General features: G+C 35.2%; 1 protein-coding gene across 1 annotated transcript in view; it reads left to right on the plus strand.

The window, feature by feature from the left end:
- Positions 1–14,462, plus strand: part of UNC13C (unc-13 homolog C) — a 624,577-nt gene that overhangs the window by 279,778 nt on the left and 330,337 nt on the right. Inside the window, exons 10-12 of the mRNA XM_008016541.3 lie at positions 6,508–6,677; positions 10,105–10,220; positions 12,466–12,629. Coding sequence (XP_008014732.3) covers positions 6,508–6,677; positions 10,105–10,220; positions 12,466–12,629 — 450 coding nt within the window. The remainder of the gene's footprint in view (positions 1–6,507; positions 6,678–10,104; positions 10,221–12,465; positions 12,630–14,462) is intronic.

A 14,462-nucleotide genomic window follows, 5' to 3' on the forward strand; every position in this document is an offset into this window, starting at 1 on the left:
CAAAGAAGAGATTCATTTATTTCATTCAACAAGAAGTTCAGATATTGGTATGATAACTCAATTATCCCTTCAAAGAACAAAGCTTATTTTATCTTGCTGTTTAAACATTTTTGGTGAAGTCTGTTCTACATCCATGTTTCAGGGTAGTAAATCTAGAAAAAAGAGGAGACAGCATCAGAAGACTATTGCTCATATCTCATTGGAAGAGCTTTGTCTAATGTCCATCTCTAGTTGCAGGGGAGGTTGGAAAAATGCATACAACTGAAAAAGGGAAGGAGGGGAATGGTTTGAAAGGTTGTTGTATGGGTGTACTTATAGCATCTGCCACCAACAACCTCTTTAGCTTCTAAGCATGTATATATGCCTTTTCTACACCTATGCTTACTTTAAATGAATTCATTCTCTCCCTTTCAATGTAGGTAATCCAAAAATTATATTCAGTTACTGCATGTATCTTGAAGTTCAGGATCTGTCTGTAGACTCTTCACAAGCTTCAGGTTTGGTTCTTTGTGGATCCTGGGACACAAATTAAACACTAGGCATCTTCGTCCAACACTCCCAACGTATTGTTGTGAAGAGAAAATAAAATAGGATAACAACAATTTAAAATTTCTCATTTACTAAGAGAGAAAATGGAAAATACATAGTCCATGTATGTAGCAACCATAGGGTCCTCTGGACAGATATGTTCAGGACTTCCTGATCCTAGCAGCAGAAGTAGTTTCTGGGTTAGCCAATCTTGTATGACCTGCTACTTTCTGGATGAATTTTGTTCATCGATTTCCCTCCACTACTTTGAGTCTACATACAGGTAAACCTTCCTTGCTCATTTCATCAGTGGCTACACTCAAGGGTGAGTACTGTGAAAGGTGAAAGTAAATGAAAAAGGGCTCTAAATTGATTAAAAGTCATTCCATTATGTACAATATCCATAAATGGGGACCATCCCAGGAAATCCAGGCATGTGGTCTTCCTAGCTGGGGAGATAGATGCCCTGCTTGGAGTCTTTTTTTTTTTTTTCTTTTAATTGCTGTGAGTGCAGGGACACAGGAATTACTTTAAGTACAGCTGTAGCCAGCCACATGTGAGACACATTGGCTAATGTCCATCTCTAGTTGCAGGGGAGGTTGGGAAATTGCATAAAACTAAAAAGGGAAGGAGGGGAGTGGTTCGAAAGGTTGTTGTATGAGTGTACTTATAGCATCTGCCACCAACAATCTCTTTAGCTTCTCTGCATGTGTATGTGACTTTTGGGCAATACTGTTTCCTGGAAAATTTACCAGGCTTCCAGGAGATGGGCTCTAAGACAATTTTATGAGCAAGTAACCACATAAGCCTGGACAATTTTGGCTCTTAGCTCTTGGCTCCTCTGCTCTGATCAATTCATCTCCCTTAACCTAATGGCTGCAGCTTCAGTTCCTGAAAAATAATATTCCAGGGTGAGAATGCAACACCTTTAATTTGGTTTTTGCTGCTAAGCTACCATTCATTTTCACTCGAAGGCCTCTTAAAGGATGGTGCTGGAAAAGCCCTCGGGCAACAATTTTATCTCTTTCTGAAGTTGCACTTAGAAACCTCTGCTTGTACCGGTACCTTTTTGTATACAGAATCAGCTGGCTTTTGTCAACCCTGCAGAGTTCCAAATTGTAATATTCTCAGTCAATTTACATTGCAGGACACTAGCAAATGTGCCTCTTTTGAACATGGCTGCTCTCTTTTGCATCTCTACCTATAAACTGTCTAGATTCAGTGTGAATGTCTCTCTGTGTATGGTAGTATATTTTTGAAAGGGGGAAGCGTTTAATAATCACTTGGCAATATTCTGAATTTTATTTCCTACCATTTCCACTAATAAAAAAGCCTCAGCTGGCATGGTGGTCAAAGTTTATACATATAGTGAGCAAGATTTGACCAGCTGTTTTGCAATTGCATATCAAAATGTATCAGCTTTCTAGCCTGAGGTGATTAAATCTTCACTCTCTGTACCAGCATCTCCTCCACAGAGTCAGTTCTATGTTTTTAGACTCCGTTACTTGCCATTGCCTTCGTGCTTTAACAATTGTTATGTTAGTGAGTATTCTTAGTTGCAAACAAAGCAGTCCACTTTGGTTAGTTTAGGCAGAGAAAGATTCTTTATAGACTACTAGGTCACTCAAGAATCATTGTAGAGGTTAAAGTGCCAGCTTCTAAAGCTACTGTGTGGAAACTGGGTCAAGTTATGTGGCAGCGTTTCTTTGGGAAAAACACCAATCAATACTTTTGCCCCTCGGGACTAAATAGTACTGTGAAACCCTGTATGACCGTACTATATAGCATCCACTGTTGGGGGGGCGGGAAGCAGTTCCCATGATATGGACACTGTGCCACTTTGAGTTTACACCTTGCTTGAATGTAGGGTAAATACCTGGAACATAGCTGCAAAGGAATCCGGGAAAGTGAGTTATCTAACTTGAGTCTTCAGAAGATGAGCCACACAAGGAGGGATCTGGTCAAAATGGAAGCAGAATGCTCGAGAGGCTGGGCCTCCATACATGATGCTTCTCCACTACAGAATCATCAACTGAATCTCCAGTTTCAAACCCATCACGACACCCTTAGGCAATCTTCAACATTTTGAAACAGCAACCCCACTCTTACCTTTGCTCTGTGAAGTAAAAATGTAAGTTTCTGACAGTTTCAATGTGAAACATAATGGCAAACTTAATATTCCTCAAAAAGCAGCTGTTTGGAAGACAAAGAATGTAAGAGCTGGCCAGTCTTTATGGGGAATAAAAGTAGAACCAATATTAGTTGTGACAAATATTAGTAATGTGGCAGGTTAATAAATAATTAGGGTTCAGGGCATACAGAAAAGTTCTGTGCTATTGTTGCAAGTCTTTTGCAAATCTAAAAGTATTCTAAAATAAAAAGTTCATTTAATTAAAAAATGAAAAAAAAAAGTCAATCAGAAATGCAGAGAAACTCAAACTCTCAAGGCAAATTGCAAGTACACTTATACAAAGCACATCATTGGTCATTTATATTTGTCCTTCATCTATTTGTATCACATTTATTTTAAACAGAAGTTTGGAAAGAAAGATAGTATTGTCTCTCCCTCCTTTTTCTATATCATATGTATGTATGATGTAGAAAGACACATGCCCATGTGTGTATGTTTATCTACCCATATATTTACTACTATTTTGTATGGATTGCTATTTGTGTGTATATTTAACCACTTAATAAATTTTTACCTTGCTTTTGTAGTAAAAACTAGAATCTCAAAAAATTTGGCCTCAAAATGAGATAGGATATTTTTTCTTGTGAAGGAATAGATTCTAGAAATGTTTACCAATCTTTATTATCTAGAGCTTGCTATTTATTGTGCCTGCTATTTGCAGGTAAAAAATACATTAGAACTCTTTCCAGGGCTTATATAAACTCTGATGATTTATTTATCAAAAAATGACAAAAAGTGACATCTTTCTGCAATTGCAATGTATTGAGAGTTAAGTTTAAGATGATAACTGTCTCTTTTGCTACTCTAAAATGCCTTTCTGTCTTTTTCTGAGATAAGAATGAAATAAACTAGTAGTTGTGTCTTTGTTTCTACTTAGACTTTTCTTCTTTTTGAGAGCAAGGAACTTAAAATGTTAGCCATTTTTAATATAAATTTTGGGCAAATTACCAAAGAGGTTATCCAAATATGCTTGCTACAATAATTTCATTGTGGGTTCATACAGTTATCTCGGGAATTCTGAGTCAATGGGCGACAGCTGTGCTGTTACTAGCCTGACTGCTCTCCATGGTTGATAGTGGGCTTTGTTAGCTGCTCCAGACACAGTGTCATGGATTAATTCTTCCTTTCTCCCTACAATTTCTACCACATTTTACTAATAAAATAGCTCAAACTTAGACATGTTTATGAATATATTTATAAGAATGACAAAATTATTTTTTCCTCAAATATAAAAGGGATTTTACTTTGGTGAAACTTTGCAGACTTTAGTGAATATTTGTTGAAAGATACATGACAGAAATAATCAATAAGAGATATATTAAACATAGGCTCTAACTTCAAAAAGAATGTGTGGAACTTATGGAATAATGACATATTATAGCTAATAGTGATCAAACATTGCCTGGTACTGCGCTAACAGCTATAAGGCATTATCTACCATTTCCCACAAACATTTTCTAAGACAAATGTTATTATCCCCTGTTATTTATAAAGTAACTGAGATTTATAGAAGTTAGGTAGACATAGTAGTTCTCAACCCTGTCAGACCCAATGATTCATTTTTATGTAAAATAATTCATAATGACCCATTTTATGCTGAAACAAAGTAATGTATGACTTAACCGATATAGATATAATTTGAAAAATCAGTATAATGTTCCAACCTAAAATGAAGGAGAACTAAAAGTATTCTAATATGTATTTTAACGTGTAAGGGCTTGGCTACAACTACCCTAGAATACATAGTAGACACAGGCTTTCACAGTCAATAGAATTAACATGAATATGACCATTTCAAATGCACACTGATACAAACACTATAAATACCATAGTTCAAACACTATAGTTCAAATGCTTTGTGTAGTTTCGACATGGGTGATGTAATTTTTCAAAATGGAAAACAAGCCTTGGTGAATTTCTTAACAGCAACAATAACAAAACCTTCTTTGATTAGTGATTGACATGCCAGTTCCTTTCCAGGACATTTCAGTGTCTAGTAAACAATGCAAAAGACATGGTGTTTCTACCTAAAAGAATTACATCCTGAGCTAAGATAATTATCAATGAGTTAAGCAATTTCCTTAATTCCTGATGGGTCATTTTAAATCATGCATACTGTCCTGTACATAGTGGGGTGTCTAAATCTCTAGCCTGTTCCACTGAATGCCAGTAGAGTAGTGTCCTTGAATGTTCATGAAAACCAAAAATGTCCCAGCAAATAGTAAAATGCTCTGTGTTGAAAACTCCTAGGTTAAGTAGAAACAGTGGTGCTACAATTCGCATATAGGCCTGTCAGATTCAAATATTATTCTTGTATGTGCCGTATTATTTTGCCTTATAAGTTAATGAAAGAGACCTTACACTGTTAGGAATTCTTAAATACTTTTTGCACCATGAACCTGTTGGGAAGTCTAGTGAAAACCATGGATGTCTTTTCAAAATGTACCTTTTCATATAAAAAATAAAATTCATAGAATTAAATCAATTATATTGAAACATAGTTTTAGTTTAATGATAGGTACAAATAATATTTTAAGGTTCATAACACTTATAATGTTGTATGTCAATATCTGTGGTTGTATTGATGACAAAAATGCTGTTGTAGTTTGTTGCCTATATTCATAATTGAAAATATAAAGATGATCTCTTCCTCTCTCTATATATGTATTTTATGCATATATGTATAAAACATGTATTTTATGCATACATATGTATAATACATGTATATAATACATGTATATATATTTTATGCATGCATATATGCATAAAATACATGTTTTATACATATATCTATATTAATTATAGGTAATACAGATATAGATTATATAGAAAGATATCTATATCTATCTAGATTATATAGATAAGATATAGTATGTATATTCTCTGTGTGTGTGTGTGTATATATATAATATATGTATTTTAATCCAAGTTCAAGAATGCTCAGAACTCATCCATGAACCCTGAGATAAAGTACCTGTACTAGAGGAAATCATGTACAGGATACACAGGGAGCACACAGTTGATCACAACTAAATGGTTCAATAAGTTGTAGGAAAAGTGATAATACTATACATCAGTTAACTTGCTGATTCCTAAAGATTGATTGGTTAACAGGCAGAAAAGCCTAGGGAAGAATGTATACAAAAATCATAGTGTCAGAAAAGTCAGTAATATGTGTAGGCAATACTAAGTAGCTTGCTTCAACACAAGAGGGTGGAGGAAACCTGGAAATTAACAATGGACTAGAATGTACAGTTTGTTCTTTAAATCAGAAGGATTTTATTCTAATTGTACTTGAATTAATAATATCTTATGTGCTTACCGGGATTTTTAGTTTTTCAAGTCCTTCAGAAAACTACTATTGTTATTTTGTAGTTTGTGAAGTCCACGTTCTCAACTCCCATTGCAATAAAATTAGCTTTATTTTTATGGTGAAGAATTTTCTAAGCATGGATATTTTTATCAAGATAACTATTGTCAATAGGAAATATGGCATAAGTGAAAATATCACAAGCAAAGATTTCTGACCGATATTTGATTATATCTAAATCAGTTGAAGGAAATAGGATGGAATGGGATTTGATTTTCCCTTATTAACATTATTTAACTTTTCTTCAGTATATTTGCATTATGTACCTGCAACATCCCATGGATAGATGCAATGGGTTAACTCATTTATTATGTTGTATATTATGCCTTTCTAGAATAGATAGAAAATAAAGTACTAACATCAGATGCGATCTGGAGCAGTTTTCAATGGTTGTTAACTTATCCACATTTATTTTCAGTGAGTGTCATAACTCCACAGATCGAATCAAAGTCAGAGTATGGGATGAAGATGATGATATTAAATCCAGAGTCAAGCAACATTTCAAAAAGGAGTCAGATGATTTTCTGGGACAAACAATTGTAGAAGTGAGGACCTTGAGTGGAGAAATGGATGTCTGGTACAACTTAGGTGATTATTTTTTTATCTACTTAAAAACAAGTTAAATAAAACCACTAAATACCAGTGGCATGTATTATATTCCCATGTAAGTAAAAATAACCAATGCCTTTCCAGGACATTCTGTTGGACTTTAGATGATTCATTTCATTGACAAGAAAAGGCTGTTCTTTTTTCAACACCATTGAAAGACTTTGATAAATCTGAGTTGAAAAGAGAAAACCCTTTCCACGAACTACCTAGATGTCTTTTAGAGAAAAATGTTATTGCATTCTTAATTTTTAATGCATGAAATACAGCTTCATAAACCTTTGCCAAATACGTGGGAAACAAATAATCTATTATTTAATGCTGTTTGACTTATTTCCTTCTTGTCCATTGATGGAATTTTGGCAATGAAGGAAAAATGTATTTTGAATTGCTTTCGAATGATAGTAGAAAAGTAGCCTTTAGTTGACAAAGCCAAGTAAATATGTGAACTCATGCGGACTCTCATGATGAAGATATTGAGAAGGTGATTAGCTGAAATGCTTTAAAAAATTATTATGGAACCAGAAATTAAATAAGGTAAGTTTTGATTTAACTTTTACTGGAATAGAATAATAACACAGAATTTTCAATAGTGATTTAATAGTAGTAAAAATATATGAGGCACCTCAGTTTCTGCAAAGGCATGATCTGAAGATGTCTTAATCATATCCTATAATTAAACTTTTGAGGGCTGGCTGGATATGAGTTAAAGAGTTGACACATTCCTCAGGTTAAAAAGAATCACCACTTAGGATACCAACATATTTTAACAAAATAAAAAGTGCTTTTGACTTTAAAAAAAACTGCATACTTTTAGTAACAAAATAATTGACAAACTAAAAGGAGAAGGTCACATAGAATTCATGAAACTCTAGATTACAGAATAATGCAACAAAAGAAAGATATTTAATTTATCTAAACACAGATGATTCAAGTTAAACTAAGAACTAATTATCAAAACTATTTTAAGAAATATTCCTTAAAGAAGATTGGTACTCTTATGGATTGGAGTAGAATTTTTACCTCTCCTGTAATGAGCCACCCCCCAAAGCTTGTTTTAACTATTAAATAACTTCATATATGAAAATAGAGATACTAACTGAGGGTAAATTTCAGACCATTAACTCTGTGGAATATTCACCAATTATTTCTTTATGAAAGAGGTTTATCTTTATATGGACTTTTTTTTTCTGTAATACGTTAATATTTTCTTGGGTTGAGGCAGTAAAGTTGTAAGTCAGAAAAGAAATTTCTCCAATTTGTTCTTTTAACAAAACATGTATGAGTGCCTAACATAGTGGCTCACACCTGTAATCTCAACATTTTGGGGGGTCGAGGAGGGAGGATTGCTTAAGGCCACGAGTTTGAGTTCAGACTGGACAACATAGGGAGACCCATCTCTACCAAAAATTTAAAAAATATTCTCCAAGCATAGTGCCATGTGCCTGTAGTCACAGCTACTCTGGAGGCTGAGGCAGGAGGATCACTTGAGCCCAGGACACTGAGGCTGCAGTGAACTAAAAGATTATGCCACTGCACCCCAGCCTGGGTGACAGAGTGAGACCTTGTATATAAATAAAAAAACAAAAAATAAGAAGAAGAAGAAGAAGAAGAAGTAGACCCAAAAAAACCATGTACCAGTATATATTCAGGAACTTGCTGAGGAATTTGAATATGCTGCTATTAGTAGAATCAGCCATTCAGCTCTTATGCTGAAACTGTCCTTCAGTCTACGAGATGAAAATATGATGAAACACAATATTGTAAGTCTGTACCTACTCACCCTCAGTACGTTTTTGTCCTCACTGCTGATGTTTAACCTCTGAGAGAGAGAGAAAAAGAGAGAGTGTGTACAGGTTTTACCTTTTTCAGCTTTGTGTAAAATCCCTGAATACCTTCTATCCAAACAAATAACCTGTTTCTATTCTTGATACAACCTTTCTCATTACTTAAAATTCATTCTACTACACAAAGGAAGTTTTGACCAAAAGCCTTGGGTGTCCACGTGGAGCCTGCTTCCCAAAGATCCTTTGGGATGATAACAGTCAAAAATCAAAGAACCAACAAATTTCCCCTGGAGTTCTGGAAAGAGGTGTGTGACCAAAAAGACCCTAGGCCTTGCATTTCTCTTGGCCCCAGCAGAGAATTTTAATATTTGTTGAGAATCAGCTCCCTCTCAGCCAGTAGGAAAATCGCTTATGATCCTGGCACTTAGAAGGGAAGAATCTTTGTAACACAAATGACTATTAAAGAATAAAAGTGAAAAGTCATCAGACGTTCCATAAGAGGGACGCCATCTTCATAATTTAACTGTACCTTATATGGCTAAAGGTACAACTATGTTTAGAAAGAGGGCCAGTTTAAGTCCTCTGCACTGACTTTGTGTCACTTACCTAAATCCTATTTTCATTTGTGAAATGGGTCAGATTGCCAGAAACGGGTCTTGAACTTAGGACTCCCCCGCTACAATCACAGCCTAGAAGTTTATGCCTTTATTTATCTCAGAGCTATTGATCAGTTCATACTGAACACATACACACATTTTATGGCTAAATTGACTATACATTGTTTCCATTCAAATAAACAGTCTAACACTTATAAGTTAGCCTAGGTTATAGACTGTCGGTCTTTATAAATCACTGACAATGAAAACTATTAGCGACATTTTTTTATTAACCAGAACTTTGGCTCATCTTTTCAAGTACAGAAAGAAAAGAAACCAAGTAGTGACAGCTTTCAGACAAAATAATTTCCTATTTATACACCGTTTTTCTTAATGTTGATTGCCAAATAACTTATTTCATTTCATTGTATAAACTGATCAAGTACACAGAAATATATATGAGAATGGCAGGGTCTTCTGATTAGTTTTCTTTTTTTGGAATATCTATAAGACAGTTGACAATTACAATAACATAATAGGCAAATATCTTAAATTGTATTTAGGGGAATCATGGTTACTTTTTTCTGTTTTTAAATGGAGACAGGGTCTCACTATGTTAGACAGGGTGAAGTGCCCTGGTGTGATCATAGCTTAGTATAACCTCAAACTCCTGAGTTCAAGACATCATCTCCCTCAGCCTTCTAATTAGCTAAGACTGCAGGCAAGCACCAACACACCTGCCTAACGAAAAAAGAAAAAAAATGTAGAGACTAGATCTTGTTATGTGCCTAGGTTGGTCTCAAACTCCTAGCATTAAGTGATACTCCCACCTTGGCTTCCCAAAACATTGAGATTATAGGCAAGAGCTACCACATGCGGTCTCATTATGGTTACTTAACAAGCAACTCTGACTCAGAAAAATAGTTTTTAGCTACTTAAGTCTTTTTTTTTTAAACTTTTGAGAGGTCATATGAGAAAAATATTATTGTCAGACATGACTGACAAATTGTTTTTTTGCTTTATCAGAGAAAAGGACAGATAAGTCAGCTGTATCTGGGGCCATACGATTGAAAATCAATGTGGAGATAAAAGGAGAAGAGAAGGTGGCTCCATATCATATTCAATATACCTGTTTACATGAGGTAAATAAATGGAATTTTACTAATACAAAATATAAGAAATGTTCTTGATTATGGATTATAAAACAGAATATTTGGTTTTAAAAATCATTGAATTTGCAGAGTGGTTCCTGGAGTTCTGACTCTATACTACAGCAGGCGATACACTAAGATATCATAAATTCTATGTATTGTATTACCCCTGATGAACTTGTCATCTAATGAGAGTTTAGAACAAGCCTGTGAGGCAGGTGTGAATAGGCAGTAAGATGATAATGCATAAGTAGATACAAAAAAATTACTGTTCTTCCAAAGGGGAAGAAGAGTAATAAAAATATTGATTGAAGAAATGAGTCATGCCACATATTTTGGAAGCATTAAATATGCAGTAGTTTGGTGATGCAGGAGAGGATCAAATCATAACTGTGTTTGAGAACTCCGAGTTAGAGTTCAGGTTTTATTGAAGATTTAATTAGGACTCTATTTATAACTAGAAACATAAAAATGTACTGTTTCAATGGCTTTTGGGAGCCAACGTCATAAGCAGTTAATTTTTCTTCCTGTTTCTGAGTACAACAAACTGTTTCATACATATTGCACACTCCTCCATGTTAACTTCTCTTTCCACAAACATATGAGTATGGAGAGAATAAGATGTGGTTACTCACCCAAAAGGTAGGGCCTAGTTGGCTTAGAGAGAGGTAAACACCATCCAATGTCAATCAAAAGCAGTTTGACCAGTTCCCTTTTGTGTCTCAGTATAGAAGCACAGGTAAATCATCTTGGGATTCGATCGAATGTTTGTCACTGAGAGGTTAGTTAGAAGTGTCGCTGGAGACTTTCTCTGATGCAAATAATACTTGTCTCATATCAACAAATAGGTGAAGCTGAGGAATGTACTCTTCTTCATGTTTTTCAAAGTAACAAAGTGCCTTCCTCAGAAAAAGACAACTGAAAAGTAGCTTTACTTTTTTGCATATTTTTTTTCTAAATATATTCATGAAAATGTATGCATTTAAATAGACCCCATTGTACTAAAAAAGAAATGAGGAACAGTGTTCAAATTGTGTGACTATCACACAGTAATTAGGTATACGACCTAGGTTTATTTCATAATCACAGTTTTGTGGTCAGTGATAGCATTCCCTCACGAGAGATGGTTCATTTTTCAGACCAATAAAAAGAAATCCCTTGAACTGGCATGATGAAGAATTCTGGCCTTAAAGTGTGTGTACCGTCAGAGAAATAGCAGTACACTTCACTTTACAGAGTCTTTTCTACTGGTCCAAGAACCAGAAAGAACTGAAATCTAAGAAAAAGTTCTTCAGTTTACCCTGGCTTCATCAAAGTAGCAGTTGCTAAGCTTAGAAGCAAAAAGGAATTGAGAGTAGTAATTTCATAGCACTCCAAAATTCTTCAACATTCACTTTTCAGCCTCATTTCATTGCCCTTACTCTTACCATTTTGCAGCCCAAACCCTTTAGTATCATTTACAGAGCTAAATTTCGCCTTAACATAGTCAAAATCACATTATTCATCGAGGGCACCATAATTTACTCAGAATCCCTGAATGCAAAATATGCTCTATCATGTAGAAATGATTTCATGCAAAAACGCTTCCTTCTGCAAATGGTTTGGTATGTACAAATATTTGAATCATTGATTCCGTATAGACCCACCCCACTTTACTGCCTAAAGTACCTTAGGAAGGTACTTTATCACTTTGAACATGAATATGGGTACATTCTTCGGCCTCATCTCCTATTTTTTGATGTAAGACAAGTATCATTTGCGTCAGGGACTCGCCAGTGACACCGCTAACTAACCTCTCAACTGCAGTGTAATAGAATCTAATTCTGAGAGTGGAACTCGGCGATGTGTGTTTTAATAAGCCCTCCAGGTGATTCTCTTTAAAGTTTGCGAACCAATGTCTTATTCGCTGAGGAAACTAAAGCCTTGACAAGGTTACAAAGCCTGTTACTGTCAAAGACCCATCCAGAGCTATTATGACATCTTGTCTTAAATATCAAACTATGTCCTTTCTTCCCATATTTATATCAGTGCTTTTACCCAGGCAGAAATCAAAGCAGATTTTGCATAAAAGATGAATTGAGTTAGAATAAAAATTCGAGGTATTCCTATTGCTTGCAGATGCTGATGAAACATTAGAGGCAATGACAATGCAAGTGCATTTTACTGAAAGTTTTAGTTAAATATTTCTGGCCTATTCTGAGGAATCACTGAACAATTAAAAACCACTTGCTTTTAGAATCTGTTCCATTACTTGACTGAAGTGAAATCTAATGGTGGAGTGAAAATCCCAGAAGTCAAAGGGGATGAAGCCTGGAAGGTTTTCTTTGATGATGCTTCCCAGGAAATAGTTGATGAATTTGCTATGCGTTATGGAATTGAATCCATTTATCAAGCTATGACGTAAGTACTACAGAACATTTACGTGGTCAATATCTCTATTAAAATATAAAGAAAGAAAGGAGCATTCATCTCACTTCTAATTCAAATGAAACTGATTAAAAAGAGGATTATATTTCACTGTGCATGTTTGATGCTGACTACTCACTCTTACAGCTGTAAAGTATTAATGACTTGGTAATTCATTACCACCATCCTCCAATCCTTGTTCTATTCTCTGAGTGTGGTTCCTTGACAAACAGTATCAACAGCACCTGGCAACTTAGCAATGCAAATTATCCACCCCATCCCAGACCTACTGAATCAGAAACTCTGAGGGTGGAATCCAGCAACCTATGGTTCAGCAAGTCTTCCAGGTGATTCTCATATACTTCAAAGTTTGAGAGTCAATGACTTATTCTATATCTGAGGTAACTGAAGTCCTGGTTTATCCAAGGTCACAAAGCCTGTTAGTGAGAGAGACAGGTCCAGAGGTAGTATGGTGTCTTGTTCCAAATATTAGAATATGTCTTTCCTTCTCATATTTATAGCAGTACTGCTAATTCAGTAAAACAAAGATTTATTTAGCACTCATAGAACCCAAACCATATAAAAAAATGTGATGCCACAGAAATGACTTATTATAATTTCAATGAGGATTCAGAACTGAATTTCAGTAAGGGTTTAGTAATGAACAGAAGTATTCGTTACTTCCCCATAATTTACTTTTTGAAACCTGGTCTAAGTTTATAAGTGCAAGTGGTTCAGATATATACCAGGTGTAATATGCAAATTATTTATATGCATATATTAGATGACTTTTTTTCATATTAACAAGAAGATCTCATTTTCATGTGAACTGAATAGATACTGGCCCAGATAATCAGTCAATTTCAATCATTTTAATGATGAATGAAGACTGGGCCAAAATCAGTGTTCCTTTCCTTTCTTTTTTTTTTAATATACTGTAAGTTCTGGGGTACATGTGCAGAATGTGCAGGTTTGTTACATAGGTATACATGTGCCATGGTGGTTTGCTGCACCCATCAACCTATCATCTACATTAGGTATTTCTCCTAATGCTATCCCTCCCTTATCCCCCCACCCGCCGACAGGCCCCGGTGTGTGATATTCCCCTACCTGTGTCCATGTGTTCTCATTGTTCAACTCTCACTTTTGAGTGAGAACATGCAGTGTTTGGTTTTCTGTTCTTGTGTTAGTTTGCTGAGAATGATGGTTTCCAGCTTCATCCATGTCCCTGCAAAGGATATGAACTCATCATTTTTTATGGCTGCATAGTATTCTATGGTATAGATGTGCCATGTTTTATCTATCCAGTTTATCATTGATGGACATTTGGGTTTGTTCCAAGTCTTTGCTATTGTGAACAGTGCTGCAATAAACATACGTGTGCATGAGTCTTTATAGTAGAATGATTTATAATCCTTTGGGTATATACCTAGTAATGGGATTGCTGGGTCAAATGATATTTCTAGTTCTAGATCCTTGAGGAACCGCCACACTGTCTTCCACAATGGTTGAACGAATTTACACTCTCACCAACAGTGTAAAGGCATTCCTATTTATCCACATCTTCTCCAGTATCTGTTGTTTCCTGACTTTTTAATGATCGCCATTCTAACTGGCATGTGATGGTATCTCACTGTGGTTTTTATTTGCATTTCTCTAATGACCAGTGATGATGAGCTTTTTTTCATATGTTTCTTGACTGCATAAATGTCTTCTTTTGAGAATGGTCTGTTCCTATCCTTTGCCCACTTTGTAATGAGGCTGTTTGGTTTTTTCTTGCAAATTTGTTGAGGTTATTTGTAGATTCTGGATATCAGTCCTCTGTCA

This window comes from Chlorocebus sabaeus, chromosome 26, assembly GCF_047675955.1.
Source record: "Chlorocebus sabaeus isolate Y175 chromosome 26, mChlSab1.0.hap1, whole genome shotgun sequence".
Taxonomy (NCBI): domain Eukaryota; kingdom Metazoa; phylum Chordata; class Mammalia; order Primates; family Cercopithecidae; genus Chlorocebus; species Chlorocebus sabaeus.